The sequence below is a fragment of the Xyrauchen texanus genome, chromosome 18, assembly GCF_025860055.1.
Source record: "Xyrauchen texanus isolate HMW12.3.18 chromosome 18, RBS_HiC_50CHRs, whole genome shotgun sequence".
Taxonomy (NCBI): domain Eukaryota; kingdom Metazoa; phylum Chordata; class Actinopteri; order Cypriniformes; family Catostomidae; genus Xyrauchen; species Xyrauchen texanus.
Window position 1 is genome coordinate 14,414,621 of NC_068293.1, and position 26,433 is coordinate 14,441,053.

The window sequence follows — 26,433 nt, forward strand, 5'->3', positions numbered from 1 at the left end:
TTGTTTGGCCATTGATTCAGAAAGCAACACAGTAACCTCAAATCTATCCTTAATATAAACTGCTACCCCCCTCCCCTTTTGGGTGATCGGCCCTATAAACAGTATAACCATCAATACTGATGGCTTTGTCTGAGACCGTTTTCTTGAGCCATGTCTCTGATATTACTATAACATCTGCATTGGTGCTGTTTGCCCAAATACACACCGTATCCAATTTAGGAAGCAAGCTTCTTACATTTATATGAATAAAACCCAGTCCTAACCTAGATTTAAAATGTGCTGGAACATTAAAAGCCAAAGTAGCATCATTATAAGGGCCTGAATTTGGTAAAATATTTCCAGATATCATTAACATATGAACTTCGTCACTTACTGTTTTACTTGGTATGTCATTTCTAACAGGTGAATTTCAGCTAAAAGTGTAATTGACAATGTTGTAGTTTTCTTTCTTAGTTAACACAGACTTTATAATATCATACACAAAATTAGGAAATAACTTCGATCAGTATATATGTATGTGCCCCAATGTCGCGTTCACTACGTCACGGGTGTTCAGCAGCAATAATTGAATGAATGAATGATTGATTAACTTTCCTGATTGAGGCCAGTCAAGAGTTGAAATGTGGACCAGTAAAAAATCCCAAACCGTTGTGTTAGAATCCAGTAATGAATGAGTACGGGCTATAAGCAGGAGCGAGTACTAGTTTTGGCATGTTGTCTTGTCAGGAGAAATGCGCCACGGGTAAGCTGCTGTTTCTATCCATTGAGCTGCGGGTTTAAGTTTGTTTGTACTGCCGCTGTATGTGCGCGACTTGTATGCCTGGTAACCGTTACTTTGGTCGCGCTGATAAAACCTTGTTTGCGGCCTGAGGTTTAACATTGTCGGCTTTATACTATCCGTGGTTATATTTCACAACCGGAGAAATCAAGTAAATCCATAGGTCACAAGGAGGACTCTGTAGATCCACAACAAGGGAGACTTTGTGAGATCGTTGAGCTGGAACTGCTGGCTGTAGGAGCATATGCAAATACTCCAAAGATCACAACTGGAGTCCACCATGCACGCCCAGCCTAACGAAATGGCCAGCCGAGTCAGCCCGAGCAGCCAGAAACAGCACGATCCGCAGAAGGCTCCCACGTAATTCACCGAAATGCCGCAACACCGGCAGCAATCACACACACACACTTGGCCCCGGTTAGAAGCCGCAGCCGAAAAACAATAGCGGGACTTTGTCCACAAAGCAAATCCAATTCCTAGATGCTAGTTCTAGTCTATTTTTTTGTATTTCACATCTCCCGCTAGGGCTTTTGGCCTGTGGTGAGGTCTGTCACATGCAGGTTTATTTGTCTATCCTGACATCATTAGAACCATCGTCCTCTGGGAGAACCCCAGTGGCTGCTAATTGCTCTGGGAGTATTTTTTAGTATCTTGAACCCTCTGGGTTTAATAGTCACCAACAAGTGTTACTTTTAATGTATCACTTGTTGGTGCTGTGATGCCTTTCTTCCTGTGGTCTTTTTGTGTGTAGTTTAATTGTGTGTTTGATGATAAATAACACTGTGTTTCCTGTGAGGAGTCGGTTGTACTTTGTTGATTCTCACCACTTTGAGTTGATGGAAATTGAAAGAAAGTCATCTTTTGATTCTTGTTTGTTCCCTGCCTTACTGAATATGGTTTAAAAGCTATGTTGTTGTGGATTAAAGACATTCTGTGTGAAGCATCAGCCCTGACTGAAAAGCACTGTGACATTATCAGATACCATGATACTTGGATGTATGATTCCCATATTCATGTACCGTGACATTTACATAGTACTCCCCAAGATATTTCTAATAAGAACAACATGGCAATACCATGACAGTATGCCTTTAAAATATTATAACACCATTTTAAATTTTTCTAAGTATATTAAGCATAAAACGTAACATGCATAACATCAGCATAACATGAAAGTTTAGGTTAAAATATATATTCACATGTAACAGAAAATGTAAATGTAGGTGCTGTGACTCCTCACCATTTAAATTTGTAACCATTTTGAATGACCGTTTTACCTTCACTGATTCATTTTAGGCACTCTTGTGATAAAAAAAAAACTAAGTTTTTAAAAGAACAAATGGTCCATATAGTGTCTCGTTGTACTATGAGGTCATAACAGTCACAGTGCATACACAATAAAATAATTAGCACAGTACTGTTTAAAATTGTTTAGATGGAGTATTAATATAATTACTTTCCAATCTTGCCCAAATTTCTACCGATGTGGATACAGTTGATATTGGTGAATTGTCTGCTTTGTTTTTTCCAAAATGTCCGCAATGTTAAGTTCCCAATCTCCAAATTTGTTTATTTACTACTGACCACCCTTAGTAAATATGAGCAAAGAAAGGTGTGATTTTTTTTTTTTGCATTGTTTATTTATCCTTTTGATCTTTCATTTCAAATCACAAAAAATCTAACCTATAATTGAAGTAAAATAATTGAAACAGGGGAAATATCTCATTATTAAATAAATATTTTTCTCAAACGCATTGGCCATAATTACTGGCACCCTTTTATTCAATACTTTTTGCAACCTCCCTTTGCCAAGATAACAGCTCTGAGTCTTCTCTTATAATGCCTAATGAGGTTGAAGAACACTTGGCAAGGGATCTGAGACCCTTCCTTCATACAGAATCTCTACAGATCCTTCAAATTCAGAGGTCCATGTTGCTCTCTTCAGTTCACCCCAAAAATCTTCTATGGGGTTCAGGTCAGGGGACTGGGATGGTCATGGCAGAACTTTGATTTTGTGGTCATTGAACCATTTTTGTGTTGATTTTGATGTTTGTTTTGGATCATTGTCCTGCTAGAAGTTCCAACTAGGGCCCATTTTAAGCTTTCTGGCAAAGTCAGCCAGGTTTAGATTTTTTTATATGTTGGTATTTGATAAAGTCCATGATGCCATGTATCGAACAAGATGTCCAGGGCCTCTGGCAGAAAAACAGCCCCATAACATTAAAGCTCCAGCACCACATGTAACCGCAGGCATTCGGTACTACTTCATCTCTGTGTGCGCCAAAACCATCTCTGGTGTTTGCTGCCAAAAAGCTCTTTTTGTTTCATCTGACCATAGAACCCAGTCACATTTTTAGTTCCAGAAGTGTTTAGCAAACTGAAGATGCTTGAGTTTGTTGCTGGATGAGAGCAGAGGTTTTTGTTCTTGAAACACTCCCAAACAACTTTTGGTGATGTAGGTGATGTCTGATATATTGTTTTAGACTTCCTGACCTCAAGACCCATCTAATTTCTGCAATTGTTCACCTGTGATCCTCGGAGATTCTTTGGCCACTTGAACCACCATCCTCACTGTGCGTGGAGACAATATAGACACACGTCCTTTTCCGGGCCGATTCTTAAGATCTCTATTTTCTTATAGCCACTTTCCATTTTGTGAAGCTCAACAACCTTTTGCCACACATCAGAACTATATTCTTTAGTCTAACCCACTGTGATTGATGATTAAGGGAATTTGGCCTGTGTGTTACCTCATATATATATCCCTGTTAAACAGGAAGTCATGGCTGAACAATTATGTTCCTAGTCACCCAATTGCTCTAATATATATATATATATATATATATATATATATATATATATATATATATATATATATATATATATGAATGTGAATATACTTCAGATATGTTTTACTTCTAAGAATTTCTAGGGGTGCCAATAATTGTGCCCACAAATATTTATTTAATAATTAAATATTTCCCCTCTTTCAATTGATTTACTTCAAATAAAGGTTTGATTTTTGTGATTTATTTATTTTTTTTTATAATGAAAGATCAAAAGTACAAGAAATTTTGTTTTGTTTTTCTTAGTCTTATATGTTCATATTTAACAAAATTGCCAAAAGTTTTGTCCACCACTGTATATAAATACACATGTCAACTTTCATGACTCTCCCAGCATGTGGTACAAATACCATCCTGCCCTGCAATGTGTTTGCTTTTCCCTCTCTGCTCTGTCGTGGCTGCTGTGTTCTCTTTGTTTGGCACGTTTCATTACCGCCAGTTCTGACCATGTCATGCGTTAGACGGGGGTCAGTGCGAAGAGATCAGACACCACGAGCAAATAAACACGTTCATCAGATCATTAGTCAGCTGCTAGATTAATGCCTTTGTTCTTTAATTAGCAACAGCACCAAAGCGTGACTTAAACGGCACAAACTAATCATTAAAAATTAGATGAAAATGAATCACAGGTGGGCGTTGATGTTTCTTGTGACAATTAAAAATGTGTTGTGGGTCTGTATTAACAAGGGGACACGCCATCAGTTGTCACTGTTCAATTAATTGTTTGCTTTGCCTGTCTATGAAGGTGGGCGCTCTGACATAACTGTGTTTGTGTTACATTTACATTTATGCATTTGGCAGACGCTTTTATCCAAAGTGACTTACAGTGCATTTATTACAGGGACAATCCCCCGGAGCAACCTGGAGTTGGTGGTGGCTGTGGGGATCGAACCAACAGATCACCAACAAGTGACAATTGTCATAATTTCCTAACATTCAAGTCATTCTAATCATGTATGACTCACTTTCTTGTGTGAAACACATTTACATTTTACATTTACATTTATGCATTTGGCAGACGCTTTTATCCAAAGCGATTTACAGTGCACTTATTACAGGAACAATTCCCCCGGAGCAACTTGGATTAAGTGTCTTGCTCAAGGACACAATGGTGGTGGCTGTGGGGATCGAACCAGCAACCTTCTGATTACCAGTGATGTGCTTTAGTCCACTACGCCACCACCACTCCATGACACAATAGGAAATGTCAAGGAGTATGTCCAAGCTGCTCTGTTATCGTGAGCACGGCTCTCTCTGGTCCCCATATACTTTAATTGTTTATCTCATTTTGTTTTACGTATGTGGAAGATAGAAATTCATACAGGTTTGGAATGACTTGAGGGTAACTAAATGATAACATAAAATGAAGTTTTGGGTGAACTATCCCTTTAATGCTAGACATATCTTCACTGCCTGGGTCATCACTCATTGACACATTTACCATGCAGTAGTTTATTCAGTGTAAAGCCCAGTGCGTATTACAAAGGCCTTGAGGTGAAGTGGATGAGACATTCAAGCCTACAGTACATCCAAGCTTATTTTTAAAAGCACTTGGCTCTCTATTCAGTTATTCATTTTTACAGCTGGTACCAGAACATCTTGATGTTTAGCTGTGATGTTCTGCACTTCTGTAGTGTTTTTGCCTGAAATGCACTTATACAGTTGTTGTAATATTACACCCCCATTCTGACCCTTAGAATAGCACCTTAAAGGACTGCTACACCTTTTACACTTTTATATGTAAATTAAAACTTTTATGCAGACCAATTGCTTTATGTATTTGGCAACAGTTCAAAAGCTGTTGAACTAATCTGTGTACTGAAATTCAAAGCACCTCCTCCTTGTGGCTTAAGCTGGAAGTGTTGTGTGACATATGAGCTCCAGTGTCCGGGTGAAATGTCCACAGAGTGGCGCCAAAGGCGAGTTGTATTCTTAGTTGTGGCTTAAGTAATACAGTCAACAGGAATGCACATTTTATTAATCATTGGCTCTAACCCAAACCCCAAGACCTATCCATCAGTGGAGTAAACATGTCATTTTAGAGCAAAAATGCAACCTCTGAATCACACTCATCATTGTTTTTATGAACATTGTTACTTTCTGGTTCCTGTGTGTCTTAGAAGTTGTTCAAGCAGTGTGCCATCAGTAGCGCTAGAGGGAAAGTTGATCAATTTGAGTTGATGCAAAATGTGTAATGGAAGATGGTGCTTTTCATTAATTCTCTTAAAAATGTTAAGAGTGTTGTGGTTGGCTGATAAGTCATTTCTTTTATGCCGATACGGAGAGAGCAGTGTGGACGATAGCAGATATAATGCAGAATAGATATTAAAGTGATAGCAAGCTGTACAAAAATAAAAATCATCTGAATTTTAAAATGGCTTAAAAAATTACTTTAAGAGCACACTGTTAATCAGCAGATGCAACACAGATTAATTATCAGATTAATCATCTTGGGCAAAATATCTATCATTACTACACAGTGCATTGAGTTAGGGCTGGTATCACCAACTACATTGATATGATTATTATACTATACATCTAGATAGCTAAAGTTTGTCAAGACAACACTGATGTTGGCTTAAAGCTTTGCCTGAAAGTTTAAACTAGTTTGAATGAAGATTAATAGTTATACACACATTACAGTAAGCTAGCGATCTAGCTTCTCACATAGATCATCACATAAACCATCAGAGAGAGAGAGAGAGAGAGTGAGCGAGAGAGAAACCTGATTTGGTTTGTTTACATAACATTTTTTTGATAGTTAGCATTTGAATCAACGAGCATTCTGTTGGCCTGTTTGAACATTCCGTCCATATAATTCGATGGGATTTTTCCAATTTTGAATAGTTAGCTGAGCAAAAACCTTAAGTCTGATCAGTTAGAAAGACAGCAACAGTCTATTCCAGAACAGTCTGAAGGTCTGTGCTGAGTTTGATGGATGTAGCTGGATTGCTCTTTGAGGATTTAGTGTTTGAATTTTTGGTCTTGATTTAAGTATTTTGACAAAATAATTTTCATGGAAAAGCATGCAAAAAAATGTCCTACTCCCTTAAAGACATGAATGTAAGTGTCCTGAGATATCTCACCAGTCTCTGTGACAGTGTGGACTTTGTAAACAGCTAAACAAATGTGTCCGTGGACAACAGACATTGATGCTTTTTAACCTGTCAATAATTTTACTCGTTCTCATAGTGTTGTATTTGAAGCGGATCATTGAGGCATGATTCATTATGTTTGTCAGTTGAGGGTGCTATTGTGTCACAGTTGAATTTGACAGCCACAGTAAAAAACAGTGCTGCTCTTTTGCTCTGTTTGGTCTCAGAATTATCTCTTGTGGGCAGCTTTGGAACGAGGGGGCTTGGCTAAGTCAACGGCTCAGTCACGTGAAATCTTCAGAATGCCAAAATCACTTACAGCACCTTTGACCAAGTTGGTAGAATAACATTGTTGGCTTTGTCAATCCACCATAATAAATTAAACATTTCAATATATGATGATGCATCACAAAAAAACTATTCGCTTCACTTTTGTCTAGTACAGCACCTCATACTGATTGCATTGAGGAATACCAGTTTACAAAGTAGTTATACACATATCTAATGTACATCAATACAATATTTTGAGAAAAAAAAATAGCGATATATTGATATCAACACAGCCCTGCATCAAGCCATTGTTTTTCAAAAGAGAAGCCTGATTTCCATGATATGCCCTTTTAAAGGAAAGTCCTTTTGCATTCTGTGCAAGCAAATGGAGCCTTATTGGGCTGGCCGTATGGTATATTACACATCAAGTTCCTTTCTTCTCAAACCCCCCTGACCTCGTTCTTTAAATCACACTTTTGGCTTTCTAAAAGACAGCTTTGAGAGGCAGGGTTTTGATTGACAGGTGCTAATGGGGTCAGAGGTTACAGGCAAGTACATTAGGGTTTTCTACTGCCACTGAACCCTGCCACACTTTCTGTCAAATCTGAAGGGCAGCATGATGCATTTCTCCTGCTCGATATGTCTCAGTGACCGGCCCTTCCCACAGTTGTCACCCCCACCTCCACTGGCCCAAAACTACGTACTATACATTACTACTGTGGTCACTACAAACCTCACAGTTGATTTAAGTACTTTTTATATATATATACACACACACACACACACACACTCACACACTTTTCGATGCAGTTATTCTCATTAATGGCCATATAATCTGATAGGTGCACAAAATCAACATCCACTAATTGATGTCTTCAGTATAAACAAAGCCATCCGACTGAGGCTTGACATGCCACATAAAATTAATTACTGCATCACATTGCACACACATGTTACTCAAGTCATTATCCTGCTTCAAACCACATTCACATACATATGTGCTACATATTTGTAATAACTGTCATGCATAATGGATCTACATGACTAATGATCATTCTCAAATCCTGACATGAGATACATTTAGTGTCTTTCTTGACAGAAATTCATCGGTTATGGCACATCCACTCTAATGGTCTTTTAATTCAGGAATCAGCAGCCATTTATATCAGAGGAAATGCCTCCCTTGAGTACAGCAACTAGTTGGCAAGTGAAATAACATTCTGTTATATGGGTCTATGTAGGGAGATGTAAAGGAGATTCATTACACCAATCATTAGCTAGCATTGACATTTATTTAAAAGCTGTTTATTTTACCATTAAATGCAACCATTTTTCTTTCGTATTGTCTTTTGTGAGTGTTGCTTTGGATAATTTTAGGGGACATTCATGAATACATTATTTTTGCTGTCCTGTGCTAATTTTTAATTGTTGTTCCATGTACATTCATCAGATGGACATCTTTGATTAACGACGGCATGCCAAGTCAAGAAAAGATAGTGGTCATGGCCCATAAATGGGTGACAGGTCTGTTCCATGAGGACAGGAAAAACAAAACAAAAAACTGTACAAAATTCAAATTACAAAATGCAGCACAGTTAGGACAGTGAAAGAAGGGGTTCAATCAAACTCATAAAAATGCTCTGATACCAAAAACCGAAATGTGCTGTGCACTTCAAAATGAACATGTGAGGCCGGCTGCTTATACACTGAAAACCATACATGGCTTCAAACACGAAAAACACCATCAAGGGTTTTGGCGGCTATTCATCTGCCACTTGATAATATGGCTAATATTAATACAATATTTGTCCCAGTTTTTCCGTTGTTCATTAATTTACTAAATTGTCAGTTTTCCTATTCAGCCTATGGTAATTTTGAAAATTGATGGGTCAATACAGTTCATTGTGATTGTATTTATTTTCAATTTGATTTTAAGGACATACATTATTTGTTAACTTGTAAAATCTGGGTCCTGAAGCAAAGCCAGTTAAGAACCACTGCCCTGGTTGATGGTGTCTGGTCTCTTTGGACAGTGAGACTTTTATTATATGAGTTTGTCTTGCTGTTCAGTTTATCTTACTGTTTCTGTGCATTTGTTCTGTTTCCGTAGGGGCTACATGTGCAGACTGACATGGACTTTGCAGCTGAAAAATCTGGTAGCAACAAATCTGGCCATTTCAGTGTCAAGTAAGAAATCTGTGTGAATGTATGTGCCACGTTACAGTGGGTTGAGACTAAAATTGAAAAAAATAAAATAAAGGTTTTCCTCATTTACAAAGTGTTACTTCTAATGAAATGAATAGTTTTTTTTTAAAACATGCTCATGATTTTAAGGATATGAGAAGAAAACTCCAGTCTTATCAGTAACATTTCAAAAGCGGTTTTATTCTACATGAGAGTGTCCCCTCCCGGGGCTGCCATGTTTGGATCACATGAGCCGGATACTACTTGCTTAAGCTTAGGAACTACCCTGTCACTGGATATTTTCACTTAAAGATTACATTAGTCCTTTCTGACTGTGAATAGGGAATTTCTACAATGGCATCTGCAACTAAAAACAATTGTGTTTGAATTATGCAGCATCCAGACCCCTAGGTGTCAGTGTAATACAACAAATGAAAAAAAATAAAAATACTGAGTGCACATTTAACATGTATTTGGTTCCCCTTTTGCTTTAATGACCAGATGCTCTTGAGCTGGCATGGACTTCACATGTTTGTGCAAATCCTGATGACTAATGCTATCCAGAATGATTTGAGAATGAGCACCTTTGTAAAAATGTTGCATGGTCAATGTCACAAATTTTCTTATTTGATTAGAGACCAAGAAAAGTGCAGACACATTTCTCCTAATCTTTTACATCAGTGGTTCTCAACCGGTGGGGGGCGCGAGTAGGCTACGATGGAAGGAAAAAAAAAACTGGAAAAAAAAAATTTTGGGGCACATTTTTTTTTATCACTAAACTACTGTCATAAAAAGTTAGAGTTTTGTATATACATAACTCCTGAATAAAAATGAAAATGTGTTTGGACTGATTTAAAAAAAAAAAGTTTTGAACAAATTTGATTGGTTTGTCGATAGTGAGCGCAAATGCAGGTGATAAGCATAAGCGGTTTCATTAAGCGAGTCATTGAGTTGTTCATTCAAACGATTCATTCAAACGGCCGATTCATCAAGAATGAGACAGATGTTTGTGAATGGTTAATTGAATCTTTAACTCAACCGATTCGTTCACAACACTGAATCATTCAAAACACGATTGAGTATTGCTGTGAGATGCGCTATGGCTATGCTGTGATCTTTGTTTGGATTCATCGGATCTATTTTCAGTGCTAAAATAGACCAAAACAGTCATTATTTCGTCTAAAATGTAAGTGACTTAATATTATTAACTTGTTTGTTGAACTGTCACATGTTTCAATTCATGTGAGGTGATGGTAAATTAAGTGATGGTCAATTGTCAGCTCTCTTGGTCAGTCATGATCGCGTGATGTATGTTGCTGAACTGTATTCAGATGTTATAAATATAAAAACACCACAATTTGAAATTTAACTCCAGTATGTCAATTTAGTTTATTTGTGTGCGCTGCGCTCATAGACTTTAGAAAACGGCGCTAATTTGTTTGATTTCAACCTGTCTTTGCAAGGCCGCGAAACTCATATTTTGCTCCTTGCAGACAAAGTGCATGCCTTCACACAAAAACTAGACTTCTGGCATGGCCGCATCAGTCGAGGGAACTGCGATATGTTCCCCAGCCTTGCAGACATTATCACTGATGCAGGCACGTCACACGATTTCTCCTCCCTATTTCAATCAGCGTCTGAGCACCTGTCAGCAATGAGAAAACAATTTGCGACGTACCTTAAAGAGGATTATCTCTCTTTTGCGTGGGTTCGAGATCTGTTTGTGTGCACAGCAAACGAGCTATCAATTGATATGCAGGAACAGCTTATTGAGCTGAAGAGTGACAGTAGACTGAAGGAACTCTTTAGCTCCTGCCCTCTTTCATCATTCTGGGCAGCATTGATGCAGGAATACCCTGAACTCTGTGACGTCGCCTTGAAGATTCTCCTTCCTTTCGCGTCGACATATTTGTGTGAGGCAGGATTCTCAAAACGAAATACCGCAATCGTGCACAAATCGAGGATGATTTGAGGCTATGTTTATCAAACATTGAGCCAAGAATTGAGGATCTTTGCAAGGCAAAGCAGGCTCAGGTCTCACATTAACATCACCTACCAGCAAGCTTCTCTAAAAAATGCAGATGATGCCTACTATTAGGCCTAGTAATAATAACAATAATAAAGCATAAATTAATATCAGATGTCTGGTGCCAATTCCCAATTATAGCAATAGCCTAGTAATGATAATAGGCCTACTGATGATGATGATGATGATAATGATAATAATAATAATAATAATAATAATAATAATAATAATAATAATAATAACAACAATAAAGCATGTAACCTCATATAATTATATAGCAATAGCCTAGTGATGATGATAGGCCTACTACTACTTATTATTATTATTATTATAATGCCTGCAAGCTCACATTAGAAGTCCGGTGCTGCTGCCAATAATACTAATACTAATAATAATAATAATAATAATAATAATAATAATAATAATAACAACAATAAAGCATGGGGTGGGGCGGAGGGCACTGGGGGCCCAACTGCAATGAACCAGCTTTGGGGGGCCCAGCTTGCAAAAGGTTGAGAACCCCTGTTTTACATCATAGAAAAAGAAAATAAAATAATAAAAAAAATAATATATATTTATACACACACTCACCTAAAGGATTATTAGGAACACCATACTAATACTGTGTTTGACCCCCTTTCGCCTTCAGAACTGCCTTAGTTCTACGTGGCATTGATTCAACAAGGTGCTGAAAGCATTCTTTAGAAATGTTGTCCCATATTGATAGGATAGCATCTTGCAGTTGATGGAGATTTGTGGGATGCACATCCAGGGCACGAAGCTCCCGTTCCACCACATCCCAAAGATGCTCTATTGGGTTGAGATCTGGGCGCCATTTTAGTACAGTGAACTCATTGTCATGTTCAAGAAACCAATTTGAAATGATTTGAGCTTTGTGACATGGTGCATTATCCTGCTGGAATTAGCCATCAGAGGATGGGTACATGGTGGCCATAAAGGGATGGACATGGTCAGAAACAATGCTCAGGTAGGCCGTGGCATTTAAACGATGCCCAATTGGCACTAAGGGGCCTAAAGTGTGTCAAGAAAACATCCCCCACACCATTACACCACCACCATCACCAGCCTGCACAGTGGTAACAAGGCATGATGGATCCATGTTCTCATTCTGTTTATGCCAAATTCTGACTTTACCATCTGAGACTCATCAGACCAGGCAACATTTTTCCAGTCTTCAACTGTCCAATTTTGGTGAGCTCTTGCAAATTGTAGCCTCTTTTTCCTATTTGTAGTGGAGATGAGTGGTACCCGGTGGGGTCTTCTGCTGTTGTAGCCCATCCGCCTCAAGGTTGTGCATGTTGTGGCTTCACAAATGCTTTGCTGCATACCTCGGTTGTAACGAGTGGTTATTTCAGGCAAAGTTGCTCTTCAATCAGCTTGAATCAGTCGGCCCATTCTCCTCTGACCTCTAGCATCAACAAGGCATTTTTGCCCACAGGACTGCCGCATACTGGATGTTTTTCCCTTTTCACACCATTCTTTGTAAACCCTAGAAATGGTTGTGCGTGAAAATCCCAGTAACTGAGCAGATTGTGAAATACTCAGACCGGCCCGTCTGGCACCAACAACCATGCCACGCTCAAAATTGCTTAAAATCACCTTTCTTTCCCATTCTGACATTCAGTTTGGAGTTCAGGAGATTGTCTTGACCAGGACCACACCCCTAAATGCATTGAAGCAACTGCCATGTGATTGGTTGATTAGATAATTGCATTAATGAGAAATTGAACAGCTGTTCCTAATAATCCTTTAGGTGAGTGTGTATATATATATATATATATATATATATATATATATATATATATATATATATGATATATATAAGGGCTGTCAAACGATTACAATATTTAATCACAATTAATTTTTTCTATTTAATCATGATTAATCGCAATATCTTTATAAACATGAGTGGACAAAATATACTTCATCCAGATGTATTTTTCATTCATCCACACAAAACCTACCCCACCAACAGAGTTGAACAATAGAAAATAAACACAGCACAGCACAATTCAAATTATTTACAAAAAATATAGTTGTAAGTGTATTATGACAGGATTGAATTGCTTCTTTTTATGGAGTTTTGACAGACAGCCAAAAAAGTCTGCACTGTCAATTACAATTGACAACTCTGTGCAAAATACATCAAAAACACCTTTTAGACCCCAGTCACAATTGTTACTAGTGCAGGGTTCCAGCAATGTCTCCAGCTTCTGCATTGGCTAGTGCACTATCAAAGAGAGACACTGTGACACAACCTTAGAGACAGCAGCAAGGTTTTCATTAGCTGGTAATCAGTACCGCCACCCCATATATGCATATTACACAGTCTGCATAAGGCATATACTCCCTAGGTGGGCACCAGAAACTCCACCGGCTGCCCTTACTCGCACGCTATGTTATTCAAGGACCCGGTAGCAGTCGCGGATCACAGGCAATCGCCTCGTGCTCACACTTTCACATTGCACACACTGCACTTTGCAGTGCAAGGCTGGTTGTAAAGGGAACAATGGAAAGGAGGTGGCGAGAACCGGCTTGACAATATAAATAATAGTTTAATAAAGAAATAAACCAAAAGACACAAACACACACATAGGATGGACAGCTGTCCGTAAACATTCTCTCTCTGTTGCACCACCGTCAGCCTTTATCCCTCTCGGAGGCTTGATTAGCCTGATAAGGGACCGGGTGTGTAAAATCATGACCCGGCCCCGCCCTCCGCCCTGTCACACTGGTGTTCAAATGGCAGCTGTCTCGCTGCTGCAATGATGTTAAAATGTTAAGAGATCTGTTTGTGATTTGCGGGCATGTTCTACTGCTATGGTACATTGATTAAACATAGCGTTAATGTGTTAATAACACGTTAACTTTGACAGCAGTCTGTGTGTATATATATATATATATATTGTATTATATTAGTGCTGTCAAAGTTTTTTGTAAATATAATCTTAATTTTGTGTAGTCAGTGTTTTGGACCCCACAGTATCTATTTATGTTGTTTATGTTTATCTCTCTCTCTCTCTCTCTCTCTCTCTCACTCTCTCTCTCTGTCTCTCTCTCTCTCTCTCTCTCTCTCTCTCTCATATCATTAGTTTACATCCCAATTTCTTCTGCTCCTCATTGAGAAGATCAAGACTTTATGGCACTTGCATATAAAATGATTATTCATTAAGCAGTTTCAGAAATCAGAGGGGAAGAGCTCACCCAACACAAACGCTTGCATTAATCAAGGAGAGAGATGACTAATGAGGCAGTGTGGGATTAGAGACTATCTCGCCAGCCGCCTCTGAGTCCCAGAGCGTATCCGAACATTAGAGCCAGGCACACACCCAGTCTTCTGATTGACACTTCTCATACACTGTCTTCTCCTGAACACCATAAACACACACTACTTCAGATAGGACCACAATGGTATAAATATCATGGCAGTGCTTTTTTATTTTTTATTTTTTTATTTTGGCAAAACAAAATGTATTTATAAATGTATTATTATTTGTTTATCTCTTTCCCAATTGGCTCATATTGCCCATGCTGTACAAAATACTGTGTCATATTTAAACTGATATATAGCATTTAAATGATTACATTATAAATATATTTGTATTTTTTTACAGTAATATCTTTGTTCACAGTCTCCTATATATGCAGACAGTATTTTGTGGGATAGTCAGAAATTCCATATGCACATTTGGAGCACTAACAGACAGTATCACAGCCTCACTGCCAAACTCCTGTACCGTGTCTCACACCAGCCTCTCACCATAGCAACTGGCTGTAGCAATGGAGCATGGAAGTGTCTTTGCCATCACTGTGAGGAATGCTTTCCGCTCTGGGCAAATGATCCTTGAAATTGAGAGGGAAAAATTAAATTATCACTTACACTTTGAATATAGAAATTGAGAGCCATAAGCAGTGTTTCCCTTAGGATATTTTCAGCAGCGGTGCTATTGTGCACGTGTCCGCAAGCCTGCAACGCCAGACCTGTATTAACGTGTGTCTGTCAAAGAATAGATTAAAACAGGTGTGCAAACTAAATTTCAGCCTGGGCCAAATCAGGGTTTATTTGTGCCCTCAAAAGTCCCTTGAAAATGTGGCACCATCACCTGCTTGGGTAGCACCCATGCAAATAATATTACATGTTATGTGCGTTGAAATACACATTTGAGAGTACAGCATTGATTTTGAGGTTGGGATGCAGATCAAAATTATGATATTAACAACTGTAACGTCTGTGGCGGAATTTATATATTCTGACAGTGTGAATAAGATGGGTATTTACAGATTCCTTTCATAAGACTCCTACTGATATACTACAGTCATCTCTTGGAATTTCTGAAGGCAAACAAAACAACTTTTTCCTACAATCAGAGAGCATTACAAGAGTACCAATTTTACACAGATGGAAAACTGATAGCTTGGTCCATAATCTAATCAAATCAAATCAAATCAAATCAAATCACTTTATTGTCACACTACCATGTACACAAGTGCAACAGTTGGTGAAATTCTTGTGAGTATTTCACAAGTAACCCCCCTGCAGAAAAAATTCCATGGTAATATAACAATAAGCATAATGTCATAAATTTATTCTCACTATTAAAAAAATAAAATGGCCATCAATACTGCCCTGATAGGAGTCACATTCTATCTCCTAGAGGTGTGAAAAGTGCAAATCAATCCCAGAACAACAGCAAATGACCTTGTGAAGATACTAGAAGAAACAGTTAGACAATTATCTATATCCACAGTAAAATGATTCCTATATCGACATAATCTAAAAGGGCGCTCAGCAATTAAGAAGCCGCTGCTCCAAAACCGCCTAAAAAAAGACAGACTATTTAAAAAAAAAACACAAAAAAAACTGTTTGCCATAATGACAATAATTATGTTTGGAAGAAAAAGGGGTGAGGCTTGCAAGTCGAAGAACACCATCCCAAACGTGAAGGTGGCAGCATCATGTTGTGGGGTGCTTTGCTGCAGGAGGGACTGGTGGACTTCACAAAATAGATGGCATCATGAGGAAGGAAATTTATGTGGATATATTGAAGCAACATCTCAAAACATCAGCCAGGAATTTAAAGCTCAGTTGCAAATGGGTCTTCCAAATCGACAGTGACCCCAAGAATACCTCCAAAGTTGCGGCAAAATGGCTTAAGGACAACAAAGTCCTGACCTCAATCCGATAGAAAATTTGTAGGCAGATCTGAAAAAGAAATAAAATCTGAAAACTATTATTCTGACATTTCACATTCTTAAAATAAAGTAGTGATCCTAACTGACGTTAAGACAAGGAATGTTTTCTACGATTAAATGTCAAGAATTGTGATAAAACGGAGTTTAAATGTATTTGGCTAAGGTGTATGTAAACTTCTGACTTCAACTGTTTATGTAGTCTACTCTTTACTGTTGTACATTAAACTGGTGTTGAGCGGATAGAATTCAGCTTTGATCACAAATTGCATTTTACAATATATTCAAATAGAAAACGGTTCTTTAAATTGTAAAAAGAGTTCAGAATATCAATGTTGTTTCTGTATTTTGGATCAAATAAATCCAGTCTTGTTGAGCAGAAGAGACTTTTTTAACGGTAGTGTAGGTCTAAAATTAAGTAAAGTCTTTATGTAAAGAAAATATATAGTCAGATTACTTCTTTTAACTTAAAACTTGATTGTGATCATTACGTCTCCTCACATTCATTCTCTATCCCTCATTGATAGGCCCAGGGGAGGGGTCTTTGTCTTTATTCATGATCATTCACGCCTCCTCGCATATTACCATTCAACAATAAAATTGTCTTACAAAAGTTAAATTACTATATTGTTTTGTATGAATGAGTGATCAGAATGGTTTTCACATCATTTTGTAGCAAAAACTCTAGGCTACAAGATCCAGATCTTGTGGACAAATGTTTAGTATCTCTTATATGACCTTATTTCAGTGACTTATAATTTTAGTTTTTTCAAAAACCATGCATAAATGTTATTTTCTCAAAAATACAAACCTGTACACACAATTGTAGCCCAGTTTGTGCTGAATACAGTATTATTAGACTTTAGCCATTAATGTGTTTTTAAGCAACTGAAAAAAGCACAAATGTCAAGGCATGTCAACTTCTCCAGGGCCCAAAATACCCTCAGACCGCAGAGTGTTAAGACATGCCAGTCTATTGCATACTGTGGCAACTCAAAACAAACACAAAGACAATGTTAAGCTTCATTTAATAAACCAAATAGCTTTTAACTGTGTTTGATATAATGGCAAGTGATTTTCTAGTGCCAAATTAGCAATTTAACATGATTACTCAAGGATAAGGTGTTGGAGTGATGGCTGCTGGAAATGGGGTTTGTCTAAATTTGATCAAAAAGGACTTTTTCAAATAGTGATGGTGCTGTTTTTTTACATCATTAATGTCCTGAATATACTTTGTGATCAGCTGAATGCCACTTTGCTGAAATAAAGTACCAATTTCCTTCCGAAACAGCAATCTGTATATTATTCCAAACATTTGGATACCTTTGTTTGTGTATGTGTGTCTGTGTGTGAGATATATATATATATACTTGTACATTATTGGTAAAGGTTATTTTGGACAAAGGTTTATTAATTTTAAAAGCAATAAAGCGATGTATTGTTTGTCATACTGAAAATATATTTATTTGGACATGTGATTACCGGTAATGCTTTTTAAACAATTCATCAAAAGAACTGACTAAGGAGTTGTTTTTCGTGAATCCAATTGTGATTTGCTAACTCTGTACAGTATGAGCATTTTTTTTTCTTTCTTCCTCACTTTTCAAGTTTCCTCTGGACTGTTATCTGTTTGCTTTGTAACTTTGTCTTATTTGGCCTTTTTGCACTTCTGTTTTCATCATTATTTTGTAGCATTGGGGTTTTCCACTTTAATTTACCGCTCCACCTTTGTTCTTTCTTCAACTCTTTCCCAGTCTGTTTTGTCTTCCCTTCCTTGCTCTCTCCTCATCTTTTACTCTCTGTCTGTCTCTCCGCTCAGTCTGAGGGACCATAGACTCATCTGTGCACTCTTATCTGCTATGCCATTGTGCCGTTGACACCCTGCTGTCAGCCCCTCGGGTGTCTTTCACACTGACACCAGTTTATCATGATCCTCTCATCACCCTCTCTGCCAATCACACACACACCCACTGATAACCATCCGCTTTATCAGAGAGACAGAGAGAAAATCTTAAACCCTAACCCCGCCAGCTTTGAGCCCAACTCCTGCATCTGACTCTAAATTTTCCCTTAACTGATCTTGATGCAGTCTTCGGGATAACGGTTGAAACACGCCGCCTCTGGGACTTCAATTTCAGCAAAGATAAACAGCAGTATCAAAGATTTGCCATATATTAGTTTCCAACACAAGATTATACCTGGGTGCTTAAGATTTTCTAATAGAAAGCACGCAGTCTCTCTTGAATCAATTAAGCGAGAACTGTTTAGAAGTGAGAGGAAATTGAAGTAATGAAAAGATGTGTCGCAGGCAATCTAAAGACTCAGCTGTCAGTATCACAGTGGATTAGAGCCGTATTGTGCCGCTGTGGATCAATGCGGCAGTATGATGATGTAAGGGATGGGCGGTGCACGGACAGACCCATTCTGAGCTTGTGTTTGACTGACATCACAGCAGTGAGCAGTTCACAACTTCTAGGAGCTCAGTCTGGCGGCTTTACTGTACTTTCTATTTGTCATTTCAGTTAAGTTTTCAATACATTCACTCTATAACTGTTAGTATTAGTTTCCTTTCAGTCTTGAAATCATGTTTTCGACATCAAAACTGGCATGAGCACTTGCTCACATTTAAGAAGCCAGTAAAGGCTTGGATACATAATATTTCTGTCTTCCAGATTGTCATGCACACGGTCCAGTGCTCAGCCTTTTAAAGTATACTCTTTTGACTCTTAAGTGAATACGAAAGCATTCAACCCATGCACATTACGACTGCTGCGTCAAACTCTTTTAGTACAGTCAACAGCAGGCGTATGCGGCGATGATGTGCACAGACGTGGTTTGTCCACGTGTCTAGAACAACTGGGACAGTCTGCGCAGACTGTGCTGATGACAAAATTTGTGTCACTCCTACTGCACATGATCCGATCCGGAACAAGGAAAACCGAAGTATACTTTGACTTTAATAATGCCAGTAAAGGTGTTTACTGGTTAATGGACAAATATCAATGGGTGCCGATCGGTATTTGCTCAAACAGTTTATGACCTTACCCTGTAAAGGAAACAAGTGTAATGCATTTCGATGGCCACATCCATTGCTAGCTTGTCAAGCATAATCAGTCTATGAATGTTCATTTGATTTTTTGTTTTGTATGGAAGAATCAAAATGTCAGACTCATAAATTTTATAAAACATTTTATATCTTCCAATCCTCATGGCACAATAAAACATTTTTCAATAACTGTATAATGAGCAGTAATATTACTGTGGTAATAAGAACATGCTTTTTAATGTGCAGCTTAACAGCCATCTTGGTCTGTAAAGATACACCTTTGACCCTATGACCTCATGTTGTGATTTTCAGTCATGCATGAGCAAGTGTGAAGACGAGTATTGTTAGGATAAGATATTGCGAGTTAAAGAATATGTGGATAACCTCTCTTCTCCTGAGGCCTTTGTCCCAAACAGACCTCTAGTCAAATAATTTGCCCGTGTGAGGTCTTAATGACTTAACCAGGCCGGCCACACACTAATGCAAATACACACTTTTCCAGGCTACTATTACTCCCATTTGACTTTAATTCTTAAAAAAAAAAAAAAAATCCTTAAGTCTGTAGTGCAGATTGTGTATGACTGCATATGACAATCTATTTGGAGAAAGGAAAGACTGAGACTGTTGAGATGCTAATGCAGGAGAGAGCTGTCTGCCCAAGGCTCAGAGGACTAAACACTGATAAGCTACCCCAGCACAGATAACTCTGTCAGGGAGAGGGAGAGGGGGAGAGGGGGGAGGGGGAGAGGGAGAGGGAGAGAGAGAGAGAGAGAGAGAGAGAGAGAGAGAGAGAGAGAGAGAGAGAGAGAGAGAGAGAGAGAGAGAGAGAGAGAGAAAAGGAAAACAACAACAGCAGCAAAGATGTAAACAAAAATATAGTAAGCATGGGTAAATCCTATGAAGTACATTTTCATCAACTCTCCAAAAGTTTTCATGTCCAAGACATTTCAAAGAGAAAGAGCTCCTTGAAGAGGGACAAAGGAGCCCAGAAATAATTAGGTAAGCAGAAGCAAGGAAACAAATAACCCAACAACCTTCCACGTCTCCCTCCATCCCCAACTCTATTCCTTATAGCTCCCTCATTTCACTTCTATTTGCTTTCTTTTCGTGCCCTCTACTCCTTATTTTTCCTCCTCAGTTAACCTTCCTGCATCAATAGGCAAACAAATGAACTGTGAAGAATGCCTTCCACACGTGAAAGCATGACTGTGTAACAGGAAAGGAGGGTGGGAAAGGGGCACTTGAGGCAGGTGTCCTCTTTATTTACCTGCTCTATTCCATATAGACAGATGATACAAAAAAAGGAAATAAAAGGAAGATATAATACAAGAGAGAAAATTACCAAAGCTCTCTCTTCTTTTCTACTCTCCATCTTCAAAGTGTTGAGCTCCAGCAGCTTTGCACAAAAAAGAGAGCTGTGGTTCAGATTAACTGTCTCACTTTGATTGTGTATCGGGCGAGTGTGGGCTGTTTGACGAGAGTTCCAAGAGAAACATGCGATACTTCTTTTCTGAATGAAGTCTATTTGAATACTGTTGCCATTTCTTTATGAGACAGCTATTGTGTGTGTGAATTCAGAGATGTTTGATGGAGACTGGAGAGGATTGAGTAATGTAAAATGGTGCAAACAAGGCTGTGTTTACCTGCAAGTGTTTAACCCAGAGTAAAGCTCCCCTACAGGGTTGAAGTAATCCATCTATTCAGGAGGACTTTAATTCAGCTTCACAATCGGGGATCCAGTCGCTCAACAGGGATGCAGAAAGCACAGTGCATACAATCACACACTCAGCCTCCAGCGGCTAATATACCAGATACGTGGCATTAAAGGCTGACTAATGTTAAACCTGTTTACTGTCGGAATAAATTGAGGGGCTGGTAAAACTTACTTAAACACCACTTTTCATATACAAGGTAATTGACATGCAACTTTCAAATGACTTTTCATCTTATCTGCTACTTAACTGGACTTAATGTTCATGTTTTTAAACTGTGGCATGCTGTCGATTACCAAAGACAATATTTTTGACTCGTCCCACAGTGTGTATTAATCTTATACGACTGTAATATTGTCAGGGCCATTTAACATTCTGACCATTCAAGTTGGACCCATTTCCATAGGGATTTCATCAAATCCTCCATAAATTGTTCTAAGCCACAAACTAAACCCACCAGCTTCGAGGTGAATCACAATTTCAAACTTTGATTTAAAGCAAAAGATGACTTGACAAAAAACAAAGGCACAAGACTGTCTATCTAATGTCTTTAATAAGGGAATGAACTACAATCCCATGAAGCCTTAGTAATGATGTAATCAAGTCAAAATCACTGCTGGGCTCTTTGGTCGTGGTTTTATTGCAACTATTCTCAGCTTGTAAAATTTTCCTTAGGAATATTGGTAGTGAAGTTCTTTACTAGGAATTGTACTATTAATCGCAGTTTGTCAGTTAAAATTATTATTATTATTATTATTATTATAATTTAAATAAAGTTTTAATAACGCAGACTGATGACTTTAACAAAAGCATATGCCATTGATTACCAACCTAGGAGCTCAAAATAGGTCTGTCTTTAAATGTTTATAAGTTGTTGTTAATAATGGTTTCCCCTATAGACAAAACAATGTTTTTTTTTTCTTCCAGAACTAGATTTCTGTGCTTTATTCCACATATTTCCTCCCCTCAAAATCAGGGTAGAAAATGACAAGATTCCATGTGGGCTGAGCTATGACCACAGAACCAATAACAGTGGCCATATTGGAAATTGAATTCTAGCTTACTAAGCACTGTATATGAAACAGTATTTTAGCATCATATTGAAAATTTAAATTATATTGCATTTTTTATCCAATTTTGTGCAAAAATGTTTTTACTTTTGGCAGTCCAATCAAATAATGAGAGAGAAACAATGGCTGATTAATTCCAGTTCATTCATCACACTGAAATTTAATAGAGTTAATTGCTTTTAACATACTGTATACTGCACTCATACATACAAAGAGTAATATGGTAACATTTGTTTATGATACATTTTTCTCATATATTGAGCAATATCAGCCAAACTGTATAATCATGACTATCACAAGCATTCTAATTAACTAAGTTTTAAAGGGAAACAATAACATATATGAAAAGACAAATGGAAATTGAAGACATCAATTTCACGTTAGCAATGTCTTGCAACTGGCCCATGCTAACCAGCTGAACTTTGATTCTTGGCTGAATCACTGCATGGACTAATCAGCATTCTGGATCAGAATTATCACTTTAATAAAATGCTTTATAACAGTGCGATGTGACATTTAGCTTAATTTCATATTCAAACTATCTCTCTTTTTTGCTTTTGCTCTTTCCTTCGGCGGTTCTTGAAGAGGCTATGTGTACTCACTCTTGTATGACTCTGCAAATATTCCACCATGAAGAGCTTATATTTGTGGATTAAAAGCGGATGATCACTGCAGCAGTGCAACTGACCGTTCTGGATGCAGTTAATCGGCTTACATTCCTGCTATATCATCCCACCACATGCCAAGAACATTACAGGAATTTAGTTTTTTAGGTTAGGTTTTTTCCCCAATTTGGAATGCTCAATTCCCAATGTGCTCTTAAGACCTCGTGGTGGCTTAGTGACTTGCCTCAATCTGGGTGGTGGAGGATGAATCTCAGTTGCCTCCGCATCTGAGACTGTCAATCCGCGCATCTTATCACGTGGCTTTTTGAGCCTGTTACTGCGGAGATATAGTGCATGTAGAGACTTCATGCTATTCTCCGCAGCACCAACGCAGAACTCACCACGCACCCCACCGAGAGTGAACCACATTATAACGACCACAAGGAGGTTACCCATGTGACTCTACCCTCCCTAGCAACCGGGCCAATTTGGTTGCTTAGGAGACCTGGCTGAAGTCACTCAGCACACCCTTGATCCGAACTCACAACTCCAGAGGTGGTAATCAGTGTCATTGCTCACTGAGCTACCCAGGTCCCCCAGGAATAGTTCACCTTAAAATGAGCATTGTCATAATTTACTTACCCTGCCACTTAGAATGCTTATTGTTTTCTTTCTTCTGTGACATGTAAAAGAAGATGTAAGGCAGAATGTCCATGATGCTGCATTGGAACGACATGAGACTAAAATTATGACCATTCACATTTCTGAGTGAACTATTCCTTTAACTGCTGAAAAAGGGGAAAAAATGTGGAACATTTGAAAACTAGTCAGTATGGCAGACATCATGGAAAAAAAATGAGCAGGGAGTGTAGGGAAACAAGATCATGTGCTGCTAGAGCACTGACTAACTCGCAGACATGTACAGCAGCTCAGTGCCTGTGAATGCGAGAGATCCAAGGGGCAGGAAACAGTGAGTTTACACGTGTTTGTGTTGTGCTGTCTGACTTTTTAATATTGTGACTGATGCTCTTTGTTTGTGTGTGTGTGTAGCAGCCTCACAAAGACGGTGGAGATTTCAGGAGAACAAGGGCCTCTAGGAATACACGTGGTGCCGTACTGTTCCTCTCTCAGCGGAAGGTTAGTGTGTTGGTCCAGAGATTCTTTCTCTCTCTTCTCCTAATACTCACATACACTCACACTCTCTCACACACACCGTGGTGATGCATTACTTACCTAAAGCATGGTGACATGTTCTTAAGAAAGTTTAAACTGTACACCTCACATTTAGAGTTTTTTGTTTATTTGTACATGTTTTTTTATACTATTCTCCTGTGGGAGATTTTGGGAATGGAGTTATATTCTGTGTTGCCTTTTGGGAGTCATTGAATGTGTTCTGATATGCACTGAATTTCTCCAAACAATAAAAGGGTGATGTTCTACCCTCTTTTAGCATATATATGCTAAAAGAGGGTAGAACATCACCCCTTTTTTATATCCCATGAATTCCACTCCTAATACTTATTAAGTAATTCAAGGTTGTCTGCATCAAAAATATATATTTTAAAGCTGTTTGGGGTTTTTTCCACTTTTGTTGCATCACATCTCACTGCTTTTCAGCGTCTTTATTCATAAACATGTAGAACACATATAGAGAGCCCTGCATTATTTTGTGCTCAGTCCAGCTGTCGAGTGCAAGAGCTTGTATTGTATATAGTACATACAGTACATTTCATAGCAATCAATTCTTATTAAAATAAACAAATGAAACTTTGGATAAAAAGTTTCTTACTCATTTTATTATTGCTGAGGTATACTATTATCTCTCAGCTGATTGAGCCATGGTGTGTAAACATTCTTAGATGACATGCAGTTTAGACAGCTTCCTGTGTAGACAGCTTCAATTCGATATGCTACGTTGTTGGTGTCTGGTGGTGGAAGAGTGTTAGAATTAACCTGTTGATACGCACCCCCTTTTGGAGCACAAACCATGAAAATGACATACCTGAACTTAAATGGTTGTATTTTCTGGACCCTTTGGAGTATGGACACAGTTGTAGTATCTATTCAAAGAAGACAATTTGGGCTTTATTTCCCAATAATTAAAATATGTTGTTATTTTTAAAGTTAGAGAAGCTGAAGTTTATAGTAATGGAAATATTTTGTGCTGAACATGTTTTTATAATCACACTTAGGCTGTATATTTAGCTCTACTTGGATGTCTTCTAACCGTGAATAGGCAAGGGGTGAGTGTTTAAAGTGGCCTACAATTTTTCTCGCATTGGCCAATGCGTCACTTACACTGTGCTGCGACAACAGTCCCTCATGTACAGTTAGCTGCAGTGTGTCATAAACTTGCCACGCCAAGTTGATCCATGACCTTCTTCATGTTTTTTGCATTATCCCTTAAAACTACATTTAATTACTTATTAATCTTCCATTCACGCAGCATCTCCTCAATGGCTGCCGTAATAGAATCTCCTGTGTGCGAGCCACGAAACTCTCGGGCATGCAACACAACATTTTTCAAGGTAAAATCAGAGTCTATCCATTACGTGGTCAGACTCAACAAGGACATTGGACTCACGCCTGAGCTCCAGATGTCTGTTGTGAGACTACATTCTCCAAGAGTTTGGAGAGGAAATTTAATTCACAAACTTCATTGTGCATATGAGGGATTACCTTTTCCATTATAAAATGGCGACTGAGCAAAGTGTAGCTAGGCTCGAGATGCTCAATTAAGCTTCGAAAGATTCGACCATTGGACTTTTAGACATGACGCTGATATGACTATTCTGTAATTTAGCTAACTGTCATACTCATGCGACTATAATTGGCTACTGCTGTTATTACGTGACAGGCTGCACCGCTTAGATTTTCCCATGGTTTGTGTTTGATAGGTATCAAATCATGTTTATTTTCTCCCCTCCGATCTAGCGTTCTGGGCCAGTATCGGCCCGATACCGATGATGTGGATCGGATCGGGACATCCCTAGTTATTATTATGATTGGAACCAGTAGGATACCAGTTCCAATGCAAAGTTCACATTGTTGTTCATCATGGCAGGCCAAGTTGCTAAATACTGAATACTGTAGTCGCCGGTATGTAAATGTGGCGGTCATATGTTCAAGCGTTTATGGTTGTAACATCTATATAGTCGTGATTTCTAAATAACTATTTTCACTGACTAGTTTCCATAAATAGTGAGGCTGAACTGGGGAAGAAGATTTGTGTTAATGTTAAACATATCTACATAGTTGGCTACACTAAAAATTTGTTGTCTTCTTTTTGCAAATAGCAAGAAAGATCATGGTCCATATGTCACTTAAAATTGTATTAAAGCAAACTAATACATTGCATTTGTAGTCTCTTGAGCTCTTTTTTTTTTCTTTGGCTTTAATTCTTCATTGATGAGGGACATATTGAGAGAAAAGCATGTCTGTTTTTTGTTGCTGTGAGAGAATCTGGTGTGCCCTGTATGAGCAGACTACTGCAGCTGGCGTTTGGAGTGGGTCAGCAGTATGTGAACCCACAGCTCTCTTTGAAGGCTTGCAGGAGCAGGACTTTGAGGTCAGCATGAAGTGCTGGCTCA

At 38.3% G+C, this 26,433-nt stretch overlaps 1 protein-coding gene across 3 annotated transcripts in view; it reads left to right on the plus strand.

Annotated features, from left to right (window-relative positions):
* Window positions 1-26,433, plus strand: part of LOC127658564 (partitioning defective 3 homolog B-like) — a 460,995-nt gene that overhangs the window by 182,358 nt on the left and 252,204 nt on the right. For 2 of the 3 annotated variants that reach the window (XM_052147919.1, XM_052147921.1), the window contains exons 6-7: window positions 9,100-9,176; window positions 23,894-23,980. In XM_052147919.1, coding sequence (XP_052003879.1) covers window positions 9,100-9,176; window positions 23,894-23,980 — 164 coding nt within the window. Of the gene's footprint in view, window positions 1-9,099; window positions 9,177-23,720; window positions 23,814-23,893; window positions 23,981-26,433 lie in introns of those variants that run through there. The other variant, XM_052147922.1, reaches the window with a different exon arrangement.